The sequence below is a fragment of the Chelon labrosus genome, assembly GCF_963514085.1.
Source record: "Chelon labrosus genome assembly, chromosome: 4".
In the NCBI taxonomy this organism is placed as follows: Eukaryota; Metazoa; Chordata; class Actinopteri; order Mugiliformes; family Mugilidae; genus Chelon; species Chelon labrosus.
In genome coordinates, this window is record NC_140340.1 from 21,416,458 (window position 1) to 21,441,944 (window position 25,487).

Here is a 25,487-nt window from a genome sequence, read left to right on the forward strand (position 1 = left end):
TTAAAAGTACAGTGTTGTAGTTTGTATGTGCAAACTGATTACACTGATTGTCACGGCTCCTGTCAGTGGGTGGGATATATCAGGCAGCAAGTTGAACATTTTTCCTTTTTTCCACATCAACTCAAGTTTGTGTAGATGTTTCTTTTTGTCAGCCAGATGGGAAGGTAGATAATATCTGCAGGTTTCCTCCATCCAGAGATAAGCCGATGTTCTTTGTTGGAGAAGTAGATAAAATACTTTCAGTCAAATCTCGGGCCAGTCAAGACACATTTCTGACAGATTTGATCAACTTGTTCCTGAAATCTCATGTAAAGCCAGAAAACTGTGTGATGCATGTGTGGACAAAATGCCATCAGTCAGCAACTACATATCCTGTGTTTAGTGCTTTGTTTGCATATGTTTGTATGGTCTTTATGGACAAATAATTTATTTTCTGTACATTTAATTTAGCTTTGACGGATTAAGCTAATTAATTTGCATCAGATAATCAATGTATGTAACTGTAAATGGACACAATAATAGAAAAAAAAGGGAATCTGACTATATGTAATATGAAAAGGCTGCATTAGAGATAGGTAACGATATAGTTGAGAAGATAACATATTGTGGAAGTGGAAGGTCAGATGCTGAACAAAACCATGAAACATCCGTTAATAATTATTGAAATATGAAAGGGCTCTTAGCGAGGTAAGGTGTTAAAGGATTGGTCACACCACAGGCCTAACAATCAGGCTTCTCTGTATTTTATTAATGAATGAATCTGTCACCTTGAAGGAAGTGAGTCGAGAATGATGTAAATCAGTACACTGTTGCAGAGCAGGGCGTGAAGGACAGAAGGACAGTTGTGTTGGTCAAGTTTTTCTATGGGGAATGATCTCTGATCAGTGCAGACCACCACTGACCAGCACCTACCCTTTGTCAAGCCTCAGCTTCCTATGTTACTGTTGCTAGGTTAGACAAACAATAACAATGAGGGTGTTCATTCCCATAGCTCCCACTCAGCTTGAAAAGCATTCAAACTCCATTGTATCTAAAAACTCGATTATTTCAGGTTTTCAATTTTTCTGTTAGAATGAACCTCCCATTACTATTGTATGTAACAAATCTAATTTTAGCAACACTTCATCTTAACTGATTATCCATTATCACATACTTAGATTTAAATTGAACCATATCCTTTGACTTGCTGTCTCCAGCATGTTAACTCAGGGCCTTTTTCAGACCTGATACTGAGCATTAAAAGGTTATAGAGCCTGTCTGAAACAGTTAGTTGGTCGTCGTGAGTGTCGTTGGAGAGAAAGAAACAGAGAGAAAGAGAGAGGCGACTGAAGCGTGGACTCCTGCCACCATTTCCAAAAGAGGCTGTTTGCTGCTACTGGCAAACAGAAAGAGAGTGTTTTATCAGCGAGCATATTCCTGCTGCAGAGCAAGTGCATTTCCTTGAAAGGTTAATGTTTGTGTGATTAAATGGTCACACTACATCTCTACAAAACAGGACAAGAATTAAAACAGTCAATCATTTTAGGCAACTTGTCGAGTTAAGGTTCAGATTTGTCGTTGGTTTTAGAGATTTGTGGTATTTCCGCCATATTTTACCTCTAGTTTCACATCTTGCATATGACTTGTTGCAGTTTTTAAATCCAAAATGCTGCCACACATAATCTTTCAGGTCTGACGTTGCTCTCAGACTTGGAGCTTCTGTCATGTTTTCGATCTCCCTCACACGTGGACTAATGTCATTGCCTCAAGAAAATGCAGGAAATGGGATATATTAAAAAAAAAAAAAAAAGATAATTGTATCTTTCAAAATAAGATTGATATGAATCAGAAAATCCATTTTTTTTTTAAACGCAGTCCTCGTTTTGCATCACTAGTCTCACAAGATTGCACAACAACATTAATCCATATGTGAGGGAAATCCAAAATATGACAGGTATGAGAGCACAGTCACACCTGAGCGCTGATGTGTGGATGTGCGGAACTATGACAGAAACAAAGCCATATGACAGATATGCCTACTAGAATTAAAATATTGTGAAAATACTGCAAATACCTGCAACCATTTATTTCAAAACTGAAATACAATCGAGTCAACTCAGGAAATCAATAGCAATGCCCAGTCCTGACAGGACATCATTTCATCAGTAAAAATGTGACTTCTCAGGCTTCGTTGTGGTGTCCTGCTGCAGTGTCTGGATGCCGTATTCCTTCTACATGTACAATGCCAACACTGAGTCTGCCAGGCTTTCTTTCCTGCCCACAGTGTCTTATTCCTTCACACACACACACACACACTCCTGTATAAAGAGTGTTACAGAGCTCTGTCCTGTCTGTGTGACGGCGTTCCTGTGTTGTGTTGGTATTCATACTGAGGCCATTACCATGCCGTGGAATACCGATACCAGACAACAGCTCTGCTCTTCTGTCAACACTCCTCACCCCCAGCTGCATGGTTGCCTGACTTTATTAGCTCTCTGGTTGATTTTTATCACATCCAAACCTCAAAAGTGAGGAAATTCATTAAACAGTGAGCCAGACCAGTTCATCAAACCTGCCAGAACCCCTCAAGAAGTAGACTAAATAGTATTTATAGTACTGTGTCAGTTTAACCTCATTGCTACGGGGTCGCCCCGGACCCTACGTAGGGCGCTATGGCGTAACCTGACGTGCACCTCCCCAGAAATGTAACTATGCGTTGTGGCGACAGAGACTGTAACGGCTGTGATTGGTCCGAAGTACATTTCGAGCACAGAAAGTTCTCCTTTATTCAGGCTCATACACAGCATCTACCCAGTCGCCGCCTAGTGTTTTGCTGGCATAATTACATGACAGTATGGACACGCAAGAGCACAGGTATATAATAGGCCTTTTTTTATGTCTGCATTAAGTTGACGCAGAGGCTACGGCGACAACGCAGACACGTACGCAGAGCCTTGTGCCGTAGCTGACGTGCACCTCCCCAGAAATGTAACTACGTGCCGCGGCGACGCAGAGCATAAGGGCTGTGATTGGTCCACTTGGTAGTAGGGTGTTTCCACTTTATTATTTCCGACTGCTTCTCCATCTCCGCAGTTTTCGAATTGATTGTTTTGGATCAATAAAGAATTGGTAAGGTTAACTGAGGATGTTTGGAGATACAGACATTTGTATGGCTCATGATTCCGTGGCCATTGTTGAAAGTGAATCAGGAAGTGGAAAGTGAAGTGGGAAGTAGAAACAAAAATGACCCGACTGGCAAAAAAGACAGCGCTGACTAGCGTTTGGGTGGTGTTTTTATAGAGCAAGCCAGACTGACAGGCGCACAAGTATAAATGGCTCGTTGACTATGTGCGTAAGTTACAGCGTCTATGTCCTGCAGAGGTATAAACTCTGATTAAATGCTGTCATCCGTGCAATCCCCTATGCTGTAGCGTTGCACATTGAGTGTTGCAGTACTTCATATTGAGCTTAAATGGTGGCACACTTACTAAAATTGAAACTGTAGCTGAGCTGCTGAATTTTTGGACCATTACAGTCTGATGGTTGGTTGGTTGGTTGGTTGGTGGTCATTGTTGTGTCCTCATTAGTTGTTTTTAAGAAGAGAAGAGACTTGAGAGCAGATGCAAATTGCATTGCTCATCGCTACCATGTCAGCTGTGCTTTCCAGTGCAATCACAAGTTGTAAGCAGATTGTGTCTGCACATATATACATATAAAACTAAACCAGGTAGATTCTCATGAACGTTCTGCTCTACATGTGTGTTAGCAACCTATAGCAGTGGTTAGCATCACAGCATGAAGGTTGTGGGTTCCAAGCTGCTGGCATGCTGGGGTCTTTATGGTGTTTCCCGGTTCTCACCTGTGTCTGCTGTCTTTCTTCTCACATAGACATGACTGTTGGGTTAATGTGAGTATAAATGTTGACCCTCTGCAGTAGGGGTCAAAATCGGCCCTCCAGAGGGTCTAATCTGGCCTGCAGCATGCATTTGCATGAAAGACTTTAACTGCATTTGTTTTAAGAAAAGTAACTGCTTTTCCTAATTTGTCCTCTCTTTTAGTAAGAGTAGCGGGCAGAACACCCAGAACTAAATGCCAGAATTGCACTTGTTTTTCTTAAGAAACATCAGGTTGTGCACAATGTTTAGTAAAAGGATAGTTGATTAAATTAACATTTTCATAACCTGCTCAGGCTTCTTTGCACTAAAACAAAGGGAAAAATCTGGTGTTGTTATTTAATGTTTATCACGCTATTGTGTTACTGGTCCTCCCCACTTGAAATCATACTGGGTTGTATGTGGCCCCTGAACTAAAATGAGATCAGACACCTCTGATCTACAGGATAATACAGCCAACTATACTGTTACAAGTCACAGAAGTTACATCATACTTAGTGCATGCTAATTAATGAATATAATAAAAACATCTTTCCTAATTACGCTCAATAAATCTGAATCTTTGTTGAGCAGTGTCATTTGGTAAAACTTTGGTATAGTCTCAGTGTTGAGAGTCCTGCTGTACAAACACAGAGGTCCCATTCATAAGAATGAAGGAGCTGCATGTTTTTTTTTTATGCAGCGTTATTGCCTGTCACAGCTTTAGTGCTGTTAAACTTACCATTTCACTGCTGTCATCACTTAATTATTACTTCCTGGTGACGTGGTGTGTCACTGATAATGCTGCGAAACAAGTAAAGGTCAACATGTCGAGTTTGTGCTCCGAGGTGTCTGAGACGAATGACACAAACTCGACTTTCCCTGGACTCAGACTCGACCACCAGTCGGGTGGATGATGTAATGTTTTCTGTGTGTAGATATAAGTGTGTTAGAGCCATATGTGAGGCATGTGACGCATAGTGTGTGTGCGTGTGTGTTGTTGCTGGGTGAAATGCTCTATAGTTAGGTCCCTCCCTCCCCTTCTCCAGGTTACCATGGGGACAGGAGGTAACGGTGTGTGGGGCTATCAAGAGCTGTGAATCAGTAGCTTTTTGTAGCACACTGCCGTCGGATAAATAGTGAACCAGTCAGTCTCTGCATCCCTCTCTCTGCCTCTCTCTTTTCCTTTCTGCTGTTTTTCTTCACCAGTCCCTCCATCTTCTTTCTCCAGTGTTCAAGTCTCTCTCTGGTAGAAGGACAGTGCTGTTCAGTCATGACGGAGAGCTGATGAATGAAACTCCAGGAACGACAGACAGATCAGATCGCTAACTGTGTGTGTGTTTGTGTGCACTGTTATTTTATATCTGCTGTGTCTGTGTGTGTGTTCTTGTGTTGGTTTTAAAATTGTGGGCTGTCTTTGTGTTTGAATGTTGGCTTTTAATCTTTGTGTCTTTCTGTGCTTTTGTGTTGTTAGTTAGTGTTTTCTGTGTCATATGAATGAAAGTCTAGTTTTGATTGTTGCTGTTTGTTTGTGTTTTCCTGTCATGGTTGACTGTGCATACATGCTGCTAAGTGGAGTCGCTGTGTCCTCAGTGTGATTATATATTTCTGGACTGTAAAACTTACAGAATAGCTTCAGGATTAAACAGCTAATCATGTTAGGAAAGGAAAGTAGTGACCACAGCTGTGAGTGGAGGAACAAGTACATAAAACTCTTGTGGTTGTGCATTTGTGGATAAATTTACGTGTTTTTCACATGGTTTTGTGAGTCTATGGGGGATAGGAGACGTGGTGCTTGGCTCATATACGTGATGAAAACAAATGCTAAATTAATGGGGTGTGATAGTACAGTGATGTGGACATGTCCTACTTAAACGCAACTAAAAATCACTAAAGATTAGTTTCACTTTAATTTCACCACAAAGCCCACGGTGGAATTTAGAGTTGGATTTTTTTTTATTTTTTTTTTAAAAAAAGCTGATTTTCGGATTCAAATCGATGTTGACCTGAAAGAACTGGAGATCTAAAACATGGCAGAAGCGTAAACTCTGAGGCCCCATTCAGATCACTGCATTAATATCCATTTTGGGCAATCCTTAGAAGTATTTGCATCCCTCAGGATTTTCTACATTTCTGCATCATGACTCAAAACATCAGTGAATTTTGACACAAATCTTGACAGTAGACAAAGAGATCCTAATTAAACAAATACATCAGAAATATACTCTTGCATCTGTTCATTCAGGAAAATGAGTCAATATTACATATCTGTGACTTGCAAAATGAGGTGAACCTCTAGGATTACGAGTTAATTTCAAGACCAAATTAGAGTCCAACTGTTCAGAAGTGTTTTCAGTCAGCGTAAAAGGACTCAGGTGTTGTTCAGTGCCCTGTTTAATTTAAAAACGCAACACATGTTTGTAGAAGTGTACGATGGCACTGACAAAGGAGCTTTCAAAAGCATCTCTAAAGAGTTTTAAGATTTAAGATGACTGTTTCCCTTCACAGGAATCGACGACCAACAAAAATCAATTCGAAATAAAGACACGTAATAGTCTGAGAGGTCACTAAGGAACCCACGGTAACTTTTAAGCAATTAAAGGCTCCTCTCACTTTGGCTAATGTTAATGTTCATTAAGGACCTAAAGCAAACAGTTCATGTGAGGAAACCCACCAACATCTTAGAGCTGAAGTGATTCTGTTCTGAGGATTAGGATAAAATTCTTCTAAAACCGCTGTAGACGACTGATCAGCAGTTACCCTTTAGTTGCTGTTCTTGCTGCACAAGGAGGTCACACCAGAGGCTGAAAATAAGGGTTTTTGCAACTCACAGATACGTACAAATGATTAATTTCCTTGAGTAAATAAATGCATACTGTATAACATTTCTGTTTCATTTGTTTGATTGACTTCTCTTTGTCTACTTTCAAGAGTTGTGTGAAAATCCGCTGATGTTTTGAATCATTTTCTATGAAGAAATATAGAAAATTCTGAGGGGGCAAATACTTTCAAGTGGCACTTTATATAACATAAACACTAGTATATGATGCATAGTCCTGAAGATTTAAACTTGAGTCTGTTTCAATTCAGAGAGTTATCTTACATACAGAATGTCTTATATTTCTAGTTATTTTTCCTCCCTATATTTTCTCAGAGTATGGTTATTCTTTTTTGATATATATTTTTTAAATTTTTGTATTTGTGTTTTTTGTGCTTTTTTGATAACCTTTTCCCTGTCAAAGTCGTCACTGTCTTCTGTATATATATTTTTGCCAAATTCTGTGCTACTGGAACAAGGAAATTTCCCACACGTGGGGTTAAATAAACGTCTTGTGTCTTATCTTTCCATGCCTTTTGTATTTGTGAGATTCTTTTCTTCACATTGTTGTCTTTGTGTTTCAGTTCTACCTGCAGGACACTAAAAGCAGCAACGGGACCTTCATCAACAGCCAGAGACTGAGTCGCGGCTCGGAGGAGAGTCCGCCCTGTGAGGTCCTCTCCGGCGACATCATTCAATTTGGCGTAGACGTCACTGAGAACACACGTAAAGGTATTAAAATACACCACACTCAAAGTGTACATTGAAATTTTTCTTTCTCTCCCAGTCTTGTAGTTGAAAATCCTGAAATCATTAGACTTGACTAACCCTTAAAGGTACCTTAAGGATAATTTTGCTAAGGTCCACATACTGCTTACACACACAGTGCAGAGCAGATATTGAGGTCAGATTTTCAGCTCCACTAATACTCATACTGGAAACCCAAAGGGCATTCACGCTGTATTTTAAATTCCTTTCTAAAACCTAAAACAAAGCTAAAGAATTAAAATGCACTTAAATGAAATTACATTACACAAACACCAATAATATGCAATATTTAATCTAGGATTTGTCTAAAAGAAATAGTACCATATAGCTGTAATGTTTTAATAAATAAACACAACAGCATGGTTCATGCTTAAGAATTAAATTATTTGTAGTAATCATTTAAAGTACACCTCACTACTGAGTAAGTCTTGAGCTGTCCTATAATGTCCAGCTTCTTTAAACTTTAGTTTTTATTTGGACAAAAAACAGGAAGCACTTAATTGTGGCATCTTGGAAAGACAAGTCCAAGATGGAGGATGGTGGACAGATGTAGCTCAGTTGGTAGATTGTGGGGGTTAAATCATTGTCTCTTTCATGTTGAAATGTCTTTGAGCAATGCTTCCTTCAAAAGGTGTAGTGTCTAAGGCGTTCACGAAAACAGTCCATAGGAACGGCACCCTGTTGTGATATTTGCAGTGTTTAACTGGAAATTTTCTGTAGGGTCAAGTTCAAGAGTTCTGACATGTCGACTGTGACACGTCTAAGTAGCTCAGATTTTTTTGGAGGACTGTCCAATTGATGCAGAGGTATTTTTCTCTCTGTATCAGTTAAAACACGCCTCATAATGAGTTTGATTCTGATAAGAAGAATGGTTGTCTCTCTCTGTGTTAGCCCTGCGATAGACTGGTGACCTGTCCAGTGTCTTTGTTGATTTATGATATGTATGATTCTTCTTTAAGGGTGTTTTAGGGTGTTTTATATTTTTCATAAGTGTTTTATTTAATTGTTGTGTTATTTATATGTGTGCCTCTTAAGCAGGGAGTCTCTGCAATATTTTGTTATGTTCTCATAATGACAATAAAGATATTCCCAGTGGCCTCATTCCCTACATTTACTTAGCTGGTCGTAAGCTTGATAAAACTACCGACTGACAGACAAAAACTGCAGCCGTTCAAAGATCAGTGAAAAGGTTGACCCGTGTGGTATGATCCAACAGACAAGCTACTGTAGCACAAACAGCTGAAAAAGTTGAGGCTGGTTCTGATAGAAAGGAGTCGAAGCACTCAGTGGATCATATTTTGTTTTGTTTGGGACTGTGTAGCTGTAGACCAGTCAGGGTGTCCATGCTGACCCCTCTCCTACAATTGACATGAGAGCATCAGGACTGGATGATGCAGGTTATGTGTCCCCATATAATTCTAATATTTTCAAAAGTCACTGTCGACCTGAATGATTTACTAGTGGCTGCAGTTAATAAGCCTTCCGGTGATAGTTTTGTTCAGGACTTCTCCAAAGTTTCTGTGTTTGCTGATGTAGGAAATATGTGTAAACTTAAACTTTTATTCTGACATGACATGGGCTCCGTTAATAAACAGTGCTGTAGTACTGATAATTAACATGACTGTCTGTCTGTGTCTCCAGTCACTCATGGCTGCATCGTGTCAACAATCAAACTCTTCCTACCTGATGGGATGGAGGCACGCCGACGAAGCGAGTAAGTACTGTCATTGATTTATGAACCTGCTATGTTAACCTCTTGCATATTGTATGCCACAACAAAACATCCTCCTTACTCCTTGTTCATTTTTATGAACAAATACTTGCCAGTTCATTAGGTACATTAGTGAATCCACTAGTGAGTCCTGCACTAAATCCCCCTTCATGATAACTCTCATTTTCGGTTTATATCAAAACACCGTCAGAAAGGTGGTAATTCAACCAGATGATCATTTTGGTCTATGTAGTTTGTGGTGCTGTTAAACTGTTTCTGTTATTTAGCCTAGCCCACTGACTATAAATGTCAAAATAATAGGAAAATGCATCAGTAAAACTCAATGCAATTCAATAGTACTGCAAACCACAGCCTCCACAATGAATACATGATTGAATCAACAGCTCTCTCAGTTATTTGAAACTAATACTGAATACTGTAACCTTCATGAAAACAAGATTTAGAGCAGGACTCTTAAATTAGAATGCATTAGCTAGTGTTCCTAATGAAGTGACACTCTGTAAGTGTGCACTGGGAATCCCAGTTCTATCAAACACTGACAGTAGCCTATTATTCACGCAACATAATGTTCATAGTAGTGACTGTTTGACTGTTTCCTTAAAAGCCACTGAGGTCCAGCTGCAGAGGAGTTGTGATGCTAGCTTTCAGTTATCAAAGTATTTATTGTTGAGACAAATTCAGTTTCCTCTTTCTTCTCTTCAGAATTGTTCACTGTCCATACACAATTTATGCAAATAATAAAAACCTGGAAGTCTGACACTGATGCCAATAAACTTCATGAAGTAACGATTCCTAGAGGACACAAAACAATACAAATACTCCCAGTTGCCAGTCTGTTAGATACACTTGTGAAAACATTCAAATATAACAACATGCTTTAAATCTTGTCTTCATGAAGGTTTTGGTATTCAGCCTAGGCCACTGACAACAGTGTCAAAATGATATGAACATATGTCAGTTCAGTAGTATTACAAACCACAGCCTCCACAATAAAAACACAGTTGGATCAGTAGCTCTGTTATTTTACACTAATGCTGAATACCAGATCTAGTGTACCTAATGCGCTGGCAGTTGAGTGTATGTATTCAGACAGAATGAACCAGTTACTGTTTGAATATCTCTCAGGTCAATATAAATTATGCCACCACTTCCAGTCTGGTTGCTTTTACACACACACTCACTAAATTTCTGCTTGCATAGTGATGTGATTATTGTCAGTCTAGTTGTTGATGAGAACAGACGTTCTGTTAACGAGCCGCGAGGGAAATGTTGCATTTGTGTTGATGTTTTCGATCGGTGCCGTATGAAAACTATTGTGGGTCAAGTGGTCATTGGGAAGTTTACGTTGATTCATGCTGAGTGTGTGTTTGTGTACAGTTAAATGGGCCGACCAGCAGCCAACCCAGCATGGAGCTTCCTACTGTACGAGGAGTCCCTGTGTGTGTGTGTGTTTGTGATTGGCTGTTTCTATGTGGAATGTGTGTGTTTGATGTCGGAGCACGGTGCTGTGGTGGGCAGTGCCATCTGCTGCCTTTCTGTCCAGCTTTCAGACTGGAAAACACTACACAAGCATCCTGACCTGCATGAATACAGACTGAAACATGGCCTCCTGGGTCGGCTTAGCTCCGGCTGTCAGTGTTGGCAAACGAAGAGTTGATTTCCGCAATTCAAAGGCCACTTTTGGAAAAACGTGTCATCTCACCAGTTTATCTTGAACAGAGTTGGCATTCTGTGTTGAGCCTCTGTGATCGTAGTTTTGGTGGTGTGTGTTGGTACGTTTCTCACATAGACTGTAGCAAAGTGGATGCCATGACAACTCTTCTGGTGGCTGGTTACAGTATAGCTCATAAACCCCACTCCCTCCATGTTAGTGGATGGGACAAGGGCCTCAAGCTAAAACACTAAAGTAGAAGTAAAATAAATTTTGGATTCTGTCATTTTAGAGAATTAATATAATGTTGATCTTGCTAAGTTTTGTTTTAGTGATTTGTTGCTATAAAAACAGGATGTGACATACTATGATTGACAGTTGCCAAGACAGAGTAGGACGTGGAGGAGGAATACCAAAATTGAAAACCTACTACAACCTACTAAATGAGTAGTTGTGCTGTAAACTGTGCTAACCGACCTCAAGGATCTGAGGGATCTTTGCTGTTTTTTTTCTGTGAGTTAAACTTTATTGAGGTTGTAAGTGCATTAATGTAATTAACTAGCTAGCTATAAAAGTACTTCAACATAAGCTCTGGGGAGGAAAAAGCCAGCATTTGGTCTGATTCCACAGCGGTGCTTACCTTAAAAAAATAATAAGTACAGTGTATAAGCCAACATTTTTTGTAACTGGTGGAGGTAGAGCAGAGGGCCGTATTAATAAACGCAAACACAAATGAGTCTTGAGGAAGTGTGTGCGGGAGGAAGTGGAGACAAGTCGTCTATGGTTCCTCACCGTTGTCACTCGTCAGACCCATGACCGTGGATATTCAGCACGTTGAAGTGGTTTTTCGGAGGCTGTTGGTCAGATAGATCGCTCTCAGAAGAGATGGAAGTGACAAAAGTTAAACAGTCAAGAAGGTACACAAAAAAGGCTTTTCTCGTTTTCCATCTTTATCTGAACATTCAGGAGTTTCCACAACAACTTCATCATGTAGAAGGAAGTTGCCGTGAAAATTGTTGAAGTGTAGGAGCTCGCTCTTAACTGAAATTCTGTTTCATAACATGCAAATTGTCTCTGAGCTAACCATTAGGCAATCAATAAAGAAACTAGTAGTTAACAGACATGAGGTCTGTGACACACCAAACCAACAGTCAGTCGATTTTTGGTGTCAGGCCGTCGGTGCATGTCCACGGTGTTAGTTTTTCTGAAGAGCTAGTAGCTCTTCCTAGCCTCCCAGCAAAAAGTAGCTCTTCCTAGCTTCCTAGCCTCCCAGAAACTCTTCCTGGCTTCCCATATTGAATGATGAATACAGATTACTGCCATCTGCTGGTGTAAAGAGTTATTTCCTCTCAACTGACAAGGTTTGTTTTGTACCAGCTGGTAGTCTTTGTAGCGCGTTCAAGTGCAACTTTGTGGCCCAGGAACAGGAGATGCCACCCTTCATTGCAGTAGCTTTTTGATGTCAGTTTCTAGACTTGACATAACCGTGATTACCATCTTGAATCTGTACATTACAATTACTTCAACAGGTTAAAATTTTAATGAACAGATATTGTCTTGAATGAAGGACAGCTTGGCTTATCATATATCTGTGCAGCTCTGTTCCTCATAAAGTGGAATGGAAGAATGTCTTTGTTCCCTGGTATAAAGCATTAGCCATCTGGACGTCTGCCAAACAGCTTTGTATACTGATTGTGTACATTGGAGAACATTTATGTTTTTCAAAACGTGAAACGGGGAAAAATCTCAATCTTGTATTTTAACTCTCTAAAAAATAAGAGTTGTCCTTTAAACATCTACATTTTGAGACATTTGCCTTATATTTATATCGGACAAAGATAGCACATGACCAAGCTTATACATTCACTTATGAGTTCATTAGGTACACTAGTGAATGCATTCTTATGTAACAGTCCTGCACTAAATCCACCTCCATTCACACCGTTAAACCAACAGCTCTCTCAGTTATTTTAAACTAATGCTGAATACCAGAACCTTCATGAAGTCGAGATTTAGTTCAGGGCTGAATGCGTTCACTAGTGTACCTAATGAACTGGCAAGTGAGTGAAAATCTAATGCGAAACACCTGCTGTGTCGTCAGCGGACGGGGTGCAGCCAGAAAACGTTTTGTAAATAAGCAGCAGCAGCTTTCTGCCTCGATGATTCAGTGTGAAGTTATTTTTTTTTTTCATGTTATTATTCATGTGGTGACACAACAACGCAAATTTAGAGCAAGTTGTGTATAATAATAATCTCCAACACAGTCATAGATATTGTTCAGTTAACCTTCCCTGTCTCCTGTGAAGAATAATTTGACCCTGAAATGAGTCCGACCTGTAGATATAACGCCTCCAATCGTTGCTTTGCTCGTGACAATAGAATAGCTCTCCTTTGTTTCCCTTATCGGCCAGTTATCACCACTTGTATTTCCTTAAAGCTCTCACACATACCCGTGGTCGTGTGGTTTGAAGGGCACGTTTCATTTTCGTGACCATTTTGAATGAGTATTTTCCAAATAAAGCTAATAACCCCACCCATCCTGGTATTCCACGTATGTGTCAGTTATCCAGGACACCTTACAGATCGTAAAAGTAGTAAAGAATCGTAGCTGCAGCAGAGAGGGAAACTTGTTTTCTCACACGGAGCTCCAAGAGGGGTGGAGCTTCAGTAACTTGCACAAGTTAAAAGAAGAAAATCAGCTGTTTTGCTTGGAGACAGGGTGGAGCCAAGAGTAGAAAGAAAGTTTGTGTTATAGGATGACTAAACTCACACACAGCGGAAAAGCAGAGCAGAATCAGTAACTCGGAAAATGAAGGAGAAGGGTAGGGTCGATTTTCTCACGGGAGCAGCTGAGTCAGGCTGAGATAGAGTCCGAACCGTGAACTTTGGCCTGCGACAGATCAGCGGCCGACACATCCAGGAAGAACACTTGACAGGTAACGTCTCCGCTCTTCAAAACTTCAGCCAAGGGTTTTAGGCTCAAGATGAGCCTCATCACGCTGGGACATGCTGCTGATATTTTGTAGAGCCTCACAGCTAAACACGGTCATGATCTAAAGTTAAAAAAACAAGTTTCGACTGTTGATATGTTTAAGTGGCTCTGAGTGATCTCCATGCTGTTATAAAAGGATTTATGGTTTGTTCAGGTGACTGTCGAGTTCCTGAATGCAGGTAAAACACTAGAGATCAAGTGTAAAGCATCCTTTACTTGTCTGGTTCTTTGCAGGGTACTGTAATTATGGCTTCAAGCAGGCTGCTCTCTGTTTAATGGACTAAATTTAGCTCATGCTCTGCTGCACAAATCTGTGGCGAGTAATAAGATTTGCCATTGCAGGTTCACAACCTGAAGGAGTTCAGTTTACAGTGATGTGAAACAGAGAAAATCACACTGTTGTGCATTTTTAGAAGCTGAAAAAATAAATTGGTCCAGTTGTAGTTTCAATGTTGTGAAATCCTGCTTGGGGTTTTTATTTAACAAATAAACTGTTCATGTTAAATGCTTGCTAAAAGTTAGAAGTTGTGCAAGAAACTTTAAAGTATAATCACAGATTTGCATAAAGAATGAGTCTACAAACAAGATCTGATATTGATTCATAAAATTCTTGAATACATTTCCTGTATCTTCTCGTTAGAAATCTCACTGCTGTCTTATGAGACATGTTTCACATGATTAGTCTTGTGAGATTAGTCCACGTGTGAGGGAGGCAGTATGACAACACAGAAGAGCTGGACAAAAGCAAAACCAAATGAAAGATGTGAAACTAGAGGGAAAATATTGTGGAAATGCCACAAATCTCTGGAACCAAAGACAATCTCTGTCATAACTAAGCCAAATCGTTTCAAATCTGAAATATCTCTAAATAAATCAAATCAGGACCTTGAATTAGAATCTACTTCCATCTAGCACATGGCGCTACTCTTTATTCATCATTCAAAATGGGAAACAGGAAGAGCTACTGTTAGCTGAGCGGCTAGGAAGTGCTACAAACTGTAGTACAGAGCTGAATCATCAGATAGTCTACAGTCGTTTTGTTTACTTTCGTCACTTCCTGTTTGTCTTCTCATGCTCTGGTTCTCTAGTGACCTCTTTCACTTACTTGTTACTCCGCTTCAACAAGATGAATCCTAGCTTTGTTTTTAGGGATGCACAGTTGTGTAAATCTACAAAAAAATGGTGGTATGCAGCTTTAGTGGGAAAAAAAAAAAATGTTGCTAAATGAATTGGCAAAATAAAAGAGTGTGTCGGCTCCTGCTGTGATGATGCTAGTGCCAGAACCCCCGACAGCAGTAGACATAAAAAAGACAACATTATGCATAATGATGAGCGTGACGGACTGATGTGACTAAATGAGTGATGCTGGAACTAATTCCTGAGACAACACCAAGAGCCTTTAAGGACAAGACGATCCTCCTCCATCCCGGTGTTAGTATCCAGCTTTCAGAAATATTTTATTACTTTGAATTGGCCATGGAAAAAACGACTTTTATTTCCGGTAACTAGTTTGTTCAGTGGACTTGCTCGGTTTCATGCAGCATAAAGGTTTTTCCTTTTTCCCTCAGAAATTTCTGCATTTTTGCAAAAACAGATTCAAAACATCTGAAAACAGTCAAAGAAAACCATTAATTGAAATATCAGTTGCATTTATGTAAAGCCCAACTTGCTCGTTTTGTCACTGTATTGTCAAAATAGTTGCTGGTCAAGTTCCTTTTAATTGCCTACTGGTTAGCTCAGTGACATTATGCATATTATGAAGACAGCAAGCTCCTACACGTCAGCAATTACCAACATTTACCAAGCAACTTGTGTTGGTTTAATATCTAATATATATATATATATATATATATATATTAGATATATATATATATAATTCAGCAACAGCTGATCTCATTTTAATGTAGTGCATTGTAGCAGACGAATCTGATGAATGATCAATATGGTAGGTTTTTTTAATTGTTGTGACTATCTGGTGGCTTAATGGGTGTATTGTTGAAAGTCAGGGATCTCCTATAGATAAATACATAAAATGTACTTCGATTACTTTATACTACACTTGTTTGAATTTGTTGAGAGAGCGCTGTTGCTGGAGCCGTTACACATTAACAGAGTCGAGTTATACTTCGCCCAGAGTCAAGTTTACCTTCATTCCTGAACTCTGACTGTTTCTAAGTAATCTCCGAGTAATCGTCACTCCCTCTGAAACAAACCTTGTGGTGCCTTGAGATCTCAGTACTGTGGATAAAGACAACACTAAGCGGCAGGGCAAGGCTTCAAGGTGACCCATTTTCCCCCCACACCGTGACTCAGATCATCTGTTGGTTTTAAAAATACCACATTGATTCTCCATGCAACTACTGTCACAACTTTTAGTGACTGTTAATACATGAGTGAATCCAACAGAAGAGCAGTCTTTTGAATCACAATTGGTTCATGTTGTTTTTGCATTTAGTTTAAATTTATGATTTTAAATGGAATCATCGATTCATCTATTATTTACTTTTCTCGTTGCAGAACCACAGTCCACTTTATGTATAGCTGTTTTACATTATTACTAGTCAAACTTTTGCAGTAAAAAAGCAAAAAATGTCTCTGAAGATAAACATAACCAGCAGCAGAATCGCTTTGAAACATTACAAACTTTTGTTCTTCCTCTTATGTCAAATTAAAGGAAAAGCTAGAGGAGAGTGTGTGAGCTGTAAAAAGCAACTCAGTTCCTCAGTAATACTGAACCTGGATAGCTGATAGAAAGTAATGTACAGCCCTGCTTTCCTGTGGAATAAAATAAATATTTTTAACAATTAAAAGTATTTAATAAAGTAAAATGTGCCCAGACCACCAAGTTCGACAATATATTAATTTTTTTTACTGAAGCCACAGAAATAAATTCCAGTAGCTGATAGAAGAAACTAAAACCAGTCTTCTTGTCGTCTCCAGTCAGAGCCACAGAGGTGAAACGTCTCTCTCTATCTCCACTTGGTCACAGTGCTCAGATGTAAACTCATCCTGCTTCTGATCAAAAACAAGCGTCTGTCCACTTTGAAGGACGACTAATTCTGATAGGTGGAAGTTCATCAGGGATGATGCTCGGCTGCTGACGCCAGCATACATAGCATGCTAGGAGCCAATTGGCCACTCCAGCTGCCAGGATGTAGCAAAGCAAACCACATATCTGGAGCTGGAGGATGGTTTGGGATTTGCGATTCTTGCATTATCTAATAATAATAATTCATTCTAATTAATAATAATTCTTTCTCTGTGTTTGGACCCATCCATTCGTTCAAACTTCAGTGTGTATACTTGGAGAAGTAGGCTTCCCCTTGGATAGTTTCAAAAACTGAACCTCATGAGCAGTTTTTTCTTTTTCTTTTTTTTTTTTACTTTAAGTAGATACGCTGTGGAAGTGACCTCAGGCTAAAAGGGTCAGTCCGTCAGATAAACACTGCAGTAGCTGTTGAGTGTGTTAAATTGGAGCGTTGTGGTTGTTGCGGTTGAGTAAATGAATCACAGTGAATCACTGAGCTGGACAGGGTTTTCCTTAAAGTGCTGCAGAATGTCCTGAACTTGAAATCACAGCTATAATAAACCCGTCAATGCATTTAATGAACTGTGAACTGTAGTTAAGTGTCTGTGTAAAGTGAGGGACAGAGACAAATCAGTTTACATCACCAACATGTGCAAAGTTTCAGTAAAAGCACCAGGAAATTTGCTATGCACACAGTACCATGAGATTAAAAAAAAGCATGTTTAGTTTATTATTTAAGGCAGAGGCAGAACGAGAGCTCACATCCTCACAAACCGATTCTGCCACTAATTATGCTGCCTGTGTTTACTGATGAACAAAGCTTCACTGGACACAAGCTCATATTATTTATTAGATGGTAAAATAATTTTTCTCCAGTGTGTCACATGGGGCTGGAACGTTATACCAACTTTTCTTATACATGCTTAAATCACAAATTCAGTTTAGTGTTCGCTCGGCTCTCACCCAAACGTAGGATTTTGCAGTTTCATTTGAGTCGCCAGCATGTTTGTGAAAACTGTTCATTGTCCAGTGAATTTGACGATTTATTTTTTTTGTAAACAAGGCGGTGAAAAACGAGTGCCAGTAGGCCTTCAACAACCTTCTTTTTGTTCCTTCTGTCGCCGTGGTTACTTCATGTGTCTTTCCTCCCTGCTGTTTCCATAGTGACAAACTGTTGTCTCCCCTCTCTTCCTCTTCCAGTGTCATCCAGGCTCCTATACCACTACCTGTAGACAAGGTAAGAACAGACGTTTGTTTGTTTTTTTTGTCCGGTCCCATGTCCACGTTGTGTGTCTCATGTCCACATGTACGTCTCATTGAAGCAGCTGAGGTGTGTGTCGGTTTAGTACACACACACACACCCACACACACACACCCCCCCACACACAGAGTGGAGTAGTCAGCTGATAGAGGAATGCAGGGGCTGCTGCCAGTTGGCGCTGTGACACTACAGAAATCTTTCATGGGAATCAGGAGGAAATGTTTAATTGTGGGCGTATACAGCGTTGACAGTATTTTGTTTTCAAACAGAAGATGATGATGAGCTGGCTTTGTCATACACTAGAAATATTTTTATGTTCTGATTCTTTCACATTTTACATGAACTATTCCTTTACAATTAGTGCAGATTACTGTTGATTTAATTAAACAAAACATTAAATAAACTCACCTGATAGTTCATTAGGTACACTAATGGAAATAAATCCATTCTAATATAACAGTCCTGCACTAAATCCTCCTTCATGACTGCTCTAATGTTCAGTTGATGTTGAAACGCTGTCAGAAATGTGGTAATTCAACCGCAGTGTTTTTTCATATTTAGTCTGGCACTGACGAAAATGTGACGGCCAAAAAATTGGGACATGTGTAGGTTAAACGCAGTACCACCATCTATTTGCAAATTCTGAATACCAGAAACCTTCATGAAAAGAAGATTTAGTGGCAGACAGTTCTTCACTTGTGTACCTAATGTTTTGGCAAGCAAATGTAACCATGACCATGTTGTGTTTGTTTTCCAGGTTGCAGCCAACACTCCCAGTATGTATTCTCAGGAACTGTTCCAGCTTTCCCAGTATCTACAGGTAATGTACTGACACCTACTGGTTGTGATCTGAAACTACAACAACAACAACACATCCTTCATCAGACATAGTTTGTACATACATACATGAATATACACATGAAAATACACACCGGTTGTCATGGCTCCTGCCAGTGAGTGGGATATATCAGGTAGCAAAGAACATTTTGTCCTCAAAGTTGATGTTAGAAGGAAGGAAAAATGTTCAAGTGGAAGGATTTGAGAGACTTTGACAAGAACTAATCCGTGATGGCTAGACGACTGGGTCAGAGCATCCAGAACTCCATAATTGCAGCTCTTGTGGGGTGTTGCTGTTTGTGTGGTTTTAAAGTTGTGTTCCTGATGCATTCTCTTACCTCCCTCCCTGTCTCTCTCCAGGAGGCCTTACACAGAGAGCAGATGTTGGAGCAGAAGTTAGCCACTCTACAGCGTCTATTAGCCACCACTCAGGAGGCCTCAGAGAGCAGCTGGCAGGTAGGAAACACCACCTTTCTTTCTTCAGCTCTGCACTGGACAGTTGGAACTGCTCACTAGTGATTAGAGAAGTGGACTTTCAATGGTTGGTTCACTAGTTCGAATCCTTTCTCTTTTACTAATGTACCTATCCTCTGAACTACTGCTCTCTGTGTGGCTGCCTTTTGCTCCGAATGTGCACTCTATACATGGTGTGTACAAATGGATGGGTTGAATGCTGAGAATCAATTCCCTGTATCTGCACATACACAGTTTGCCTTCAAAGTTTTTGCGCCCCTCAGAATTTTCTATATTTCTAAATAAAAATGACTAAAAACACGAGCAGATCACAAGTCCTGAAAGAGATTCAAGAAAATGAGCCAATATTACATATCTGTGAGGTGCAAAGGTAAGTGCACCTCTAAGATTATAAATTGATTTCAAGGCCAAATAAGAGTCAGTTTGTTTACAAGTCTTTCCAATCAATGTAAAGAGACACAGCTGTTGTTCAGTACCATGTTTTGTCAAAAAAAAAAAAAAATAAATAAAAACTAAATTTTTTGATTTATGCATATTGTTCAAATTAATAGTTAGAAGTTGCATTATTTTCCATTGTTAATGTGCGACTAACACAACAAGTTTTTATTACTTTTATTAATCTTGGCTCCCTGGAAAGAAACCTCTCTATTCACGGCTGTGATTTGGGCCGAGGTTATGATAACAGAACGTGCTTACATACATCTTTGCTGTTAAAAGGAATTTATTAGATCAAACTATTTCAGTGTTTTAGGTTTTGTTTTTCTTTTATCTTAAGCTCCATTTACAGCAGGAGTTTGTGAGACTTTCGTCATTGTCTTCTATGATATGGACTGCTATCAACTGAGCTTGTGTCTCCTCTAGGCTCTGATTGATGAGGACCGTCTCCTCTCCAGACTGGAGGTGATGGGCAGTCAGCTACAGGCTTACTCTAAGGTAATGAACACACACTGCTCTGTCAGAACATATTATGATAAATTAATAGATTTAAGATTTAAAAAAAATAATAATTATTTGTCTCACAGTCTCAGACGGAGGAAGGGATCCGTAAAGAACTCCTGGCTCTTCAGGAAGACAAACACAACTACGAGACAACAGCGAAGGAGTCTCTGAGGAGAGTCCTGCAGGAGAAGATTGAGGTGGTCAGGAAGCTGTCAGAGGTGGAGGTAGGGCACGAGCCATACGTGCACATGAAGAAATCTTTCGTCATTTTAAGGTTCAGGTGTGAAATCAGAACTTTTCTTGTGTCTGCTTTCCGGCAGCGTTCTCTCAGTAACACAGAGGACGAGTGCACCCACCTGAAGGAGATGTCTGAGAGGGGTCAGGAGGAGCTGAGGGAGCTCGCCAACAAGTACAACGCCGCCGTCAACGAGATCAAAGAGCTCACTGACAAAATTAAGGTACCTGCGCAGACACAGGATACTTTGTGATGTGTGCAGATTTATTTTGCAGATACAATTTAAATGCTCTTTGATCTGTAATCTGATTTCTGCTCTTCTGCTCTCCATCCAAAACACTTCATCTTTTCTGTTTAATTTAACTCTTCTCCTGGCTCCTTGTCTTTACCTCTTCCAACGTATTCGTCTTCTTCTTGTTTTATCCCTTCTCCTTCTCAGGCAGCGGAGGGTCGTCAGGAAGAGCTGACTCAGCGGGGGGCCACGGAGAAGAGGGAGATGGAGCTGCGGATCGAGGAGATGGAGGAGAAGGAGCAGGTTCTCCAGGCTCGCATTGAAGCTCTGACGGCTGACAACGACTTCACCAACGAGAGGCTCGCTGCCCTGCAGGGTACAACAACACAACACTTCAAAGGACATGAGTCGTTAACACAAACCCAATTGACTGGCCTTAACTTAACCCTGGCTCACCTCAACCTTAGACCAAGTCTTGAAGTTAATGTCTTTATCCACAAGTCTTCATAATGTGACTGTGTGACAGATAACAAGAGTACACACACACTCGAACACAGCCCTGTTCTAACTTTTAACAAGCTAACAAACACTTTAACTACCTGGAAGCACAGTAGTTACCATAGCAACCATTGTTGGGGTCAGGAAGTCTCATCCAAGCCTCCCGATTGGTCAACGACAGGTTCTGTCAATCAACGCTTCTCTCTATTGTTGTTGTTGTTGTTGTTTACAGTGCGGTTAGAACAGCTACAAGAGAAAAGCATTAAAGAAAACAACAGTCTGGGTGAGTCCACATGTCTCAGCTCCGATCTGGGACACACGTCCTCTCTCTTCGTTGCATTTTTTAATTTATTTTCTGAATCTCTGTGGTTGCTTACTTCACTTCCTCATCCTGCACTAATGATGCATGACAACTTCCTGCATGATGTCCATGTAAACGTTCTGTCACTCGCTGCTCTCGCTGCTCTCTCTTTGTTCATCTGTCTCTCTGTGTCACACAGTGGGAATCTGGCTGTCCATCTTCTGTTCATTTATCTTGTTTATGATTGCGTGTTATTAGGCCTCCAAGTGTTCAGGAGTCTGAATGCAGAATCCACAAGAGAGAATGAAGTGTGACCTTTTACTGGTTTAGAGTTAGATACTTATATGTTTGGTCATCGGACACATTTTTTGTTTATTTTAGCTGTTCATCAAAACATGTTACAGTTACAGTCAGAAATAGATAAAACAATAAAGACTGTATCAGTAAAGCTCTGAAAAAGAATCACTAAATATTAAACCAAAAGCCCATGGTATATCCAATATTTTTTTTTTTTTAGTTTATCCAAATGCATTCAAGCCCCTAAATATAGCAGACTGTGCTGTGAGGTTGCAGTATAGGTACAGACGTGACAAACTGGCATCAAAGTCCGACTGTGTGTCTGAGCCAAAAAGTTGCACTTGAACACACCATGAAGAATACAGCCAACGACCAGCTCAGGCATATATTATACACCTGTGTCAGGAAGTAACTCTTCATACCAGCACGTGGCAATAGTCTGTATTCATCATTTAAAAGGGCAATCAGAAAGACCTGCTATTAACTGTGAGGCAGAGAGCTAGGAAAAGCTACTGTTAGATGTGAGGCTATTGAGCTAGGAAGAGCTACGAGGAAGCTTAAAAACACACCATTTCCTGCATCATCTGGTTAGAAATCTTGCTGCGGTCTTACATAATAAACCTTGCCAGACTGCACAATGAGATAAGTCCGCGTCGGAGGGAGATCCAAAACATGACAGAAGCTCCAACTCGGAGAGCACCGTCAGACCTGAAAGATGATGAAAAGTCTGACAACAGAGAAGAGCTGCGCAACAGCAAAGACACATGAAAGATGTGAAACTAGAGGGAAAATATTGTGGAAATACCACAAATCTCTGGAACCAAAGACAACCTTAGTTGTAAATTTACTACTGATACTGACGATATAGAATCGAAACAAAGGAATTACGAAATCAGTAGCGATAAACCAGCGCTTATATGCAACATATACTATATCTAAGAATATAAAAATGTGGAATAAACACAGGAGTATATTATGATATGTATATCTAGATACTGAGGAATATATATAAAAATACAAAAATACAAGATATATGAACGATGTGTAAAGTATAAATAGTTGTTACACAGTCAGAATTTGGGAAACAAAGTCCGGTTCAGTCCTCGCAGGGGGAGTTGAAGACCTCTATAACCTGTTCGTGGAGTAGGACAGCTGCCTGTCCCTGATTGTCGTTCTCTGTTTGACTGTGGTGCTGTGTAGACGCTGGTGAACGTTGTTCATAATTTTAGTATCAGTCCTTTTAGAGGTAAAATCATTCTCCGGCTGAAAATACCGTTCTGATATTGCTGAATATTAATGGTTTAGAGTGGGGGTTGTACAGACTAGTCGACTAGTCAGTTGGTCGCCTTTACTTCTGTGCATGACACTTTGAGCATCATATCGACTAGCTGATCACATGACAATAACAACATGGACGCCTCAGAGAAGACAGGTGAGGAGCCCAGAGGGTCACTGCAGCAAACTAGTAGTGGTTCATCAAGTGTGTGGAAATACTTCACGAATGATGAAGCCCATTCTGCCGTGACATGCAGAATGTGTAATTAAGTCCTGAAATACAACAAAAGTACCACTGCAATGCACGCTCATCTGAAAAGGCATTCACTAACGCTAGTAGAGCAACAGTCCATATCCTCTCTACAGCAGTCAGTTAACAACTACAAACGCCCTGTTCGCCCTGCAGATCAACAATTAACTGGTGAATATCATTAGTTATTCGACTTTTAGCTGCAGTACACAGAGAAGGCTTCAGAGAAATATGCTATTGATGGTGCTGAGTTGCAGCCTGTTTATATACAGGCTATACATATCTGCAGCACACAGTAGGTAGTGTATGAGCTGTCTGTTCTCAGCATATGTATATAGGTCAAGAATATAGATTTCATTGTTGCAAAGCAGTACTTCGCACTGTGTACTGTGCGTCATTGTGACTCGTCTTTTATCACATAACAGTCGACTTAAAATCTGAAGTCGTGCAACCCCTAGTTGAGAGCAGTTTTTTTTCAGTCAGTGTATGTGATCAGTCTTTCTGAGACGAGGAGTGTCACTTGTGATTTTAACTGTGGACACCAAGCCACAGTGGAGCTACCTGCAATAACGCCAGCTGCCAGGCCGGACATGGATTTATGTCTTTCCAATGACAAAATGGTTTGTGTGAACACTCGGTGTGTTTGTGTTTGTCTCGGGGACATGGTGGCAGGTCTGAACGGGGCTTGTTGGACAATCTGTTTTTTCCCGTGGTTTCCAAACTCTCCACTGCTGTCTTTTCTTCTATGGTGAAAGAAGCTTTTGGTCACTGATTGACATCTGGTAATTGGATGACGGCACTGAAAATGAATGTCGCCCTCTCACTGCGCACTTCGCCACAGTTTGTGAAGGACTGACTCTGTTCTGAACATGTGTCTGGCTTCCAACGCTTCGACCAAATCGTATATATCTGATCTGGTCACATGACAGATGTCGACATTGTCTCCCATGGACCGGTAGAGGAGCCTGTCGAGGACAAACAAAGCCTGCAGACACCTGGGAGCCACGAGGAAGACGAGGATGAGGAGGATACAGACACCGATGATGGTGCAGTTGGTGAAGATGAAGATATTGATGGTAGTTTGATTATCTTAACCATAATAAACACTTAGATTTATACGTAGGGGGTAGGAACATACTGATAAATGAATATATATAAGAAAAGTTGACACCAAAATTAGATGTAAAAACTGACTTATGTTAACCTGGTCATGTGAGACGATTCTTGACATTACAGTCCATCTCACTTCAACCTTTCTTTACTGACACACTTTCAGTTTTTTCAAGGTTAATGTTCATCAGTTTGAGGTACAGGTTAGTGGTCAATCTATCGGGCCTTAAGCTAGAATTATGCTTGTGCGTCAGAGCTACGCCGCGACCTCCCCAGAAATGTAACTATGCATTACGGTGACGCAGACCGCAACATTGTGATTGGTCTGAACTGACTTTCCTTGTCTCTCAGTGGCTAGACAAATCCCTCCTCTTTCTGCCATCTTCTGTGTGATTTCGGTTAAAGTAACTTATTATCTCCACAACATGAGCTGCTCAGTTCCAGTCGCCATTGTTTGACATACGCTGAGAAAATAGTGTTTTAGCAGTGTGATTACAGAACACTGGTTACAGTGCACTGGTGTAATTCTTAACAATGGCCAAATCTGGCGAGTGATCTGATCACAAGTGGCCAGCAACACTTGTCACACTTCAGTCTTATCCTCATGTCAGCACTGTTCATTGTTTTGAAGCAGCGGTACATATTCAGTCATGCCAGGTGTTCAAATTTAGACTTTTTTTTTTTTTTTTTTTTTTTTAAATACCTGTGCATGAATTGAAAAGTCCTCCAACCAATCAGAGCCATTTTATTATAAACAAACTCAACTCCACGACACAGATGACATGTATGACTACGTTGCTGTTACTCTTCTGTCCATCACCACATAAAGCCCCGCCCAAATGATTTGATTGTCCCAACAGATCTTTGCTGGAGCATCAGTTCCCAACGGAGAGAAACCAGATTAAGTTTCTTCTGCAAAAACTTTGTAGGTGAGGGAA

The 25,487-nt window shown here is 40.2% G+C and overlaps 1 protein-coding gene across 6 annotated transcripts in view; it reads left to right on the forward strand.

The window, feature by feature from the left end:
* Window positions 1-25,487, forward strand: part of slmapa (sarcolemma associated protein a) — a 56,709-nt gene that overhangs the window by 10,664 nt on the left and 20,558 nt on the right. For 4 of the 6 annotated variants that reach the window (XM_084542452.1, XM_084542450.1, XM_084542451.1 and 1 more), the window contains exons 2-12: window positions 7,254-7,401; window positions 9,079-9,151; window positions 18,041-18,077; window positions 18,859-18,921; window positions 19,299-19,394; window positions 20,274-20,345; window positions 20,435-20,575; window positions 20,672-20,809; window positions 21,026-21,194; window positions 21,549-21,599; window positions 24,369-24,515. In XM_084542452.1, the coding sequence (XP_084398578.1) occupies window positions 7,254-7,401; window positions 9,079-9,151; window positions 18,041-18,077; window positions 18,859-18,921; window positions 19,299-19,394; window positions 20,274-20,345; window positions 20,435-20,575; window positions 20,672-20,809; window positions 21,026-21,194; window positions 21,549-21,599; window positions 24,369-24,515 (1,135 nt within the window). Of the gene's footprint in view, window positions 1-7,253; window positions 7,402-9,078; window positions 9,152-13,565; window positions 13,757-18,040; window positions 18,078-18,858; window positions 18,922-19,298; window positions 19,395-20,273; window positions 20,346-20,434; window positions 20,576-20,671; window positions 20,810-21,025; window positions 21,195-21,548; window positions 21,600-24,368; window positions 24,516-25,487 lie in introns of those variants that run through there. The other 2 variants (XM_084542454.1, XM_084542455.1) reach the window with 2 other exon arrangements.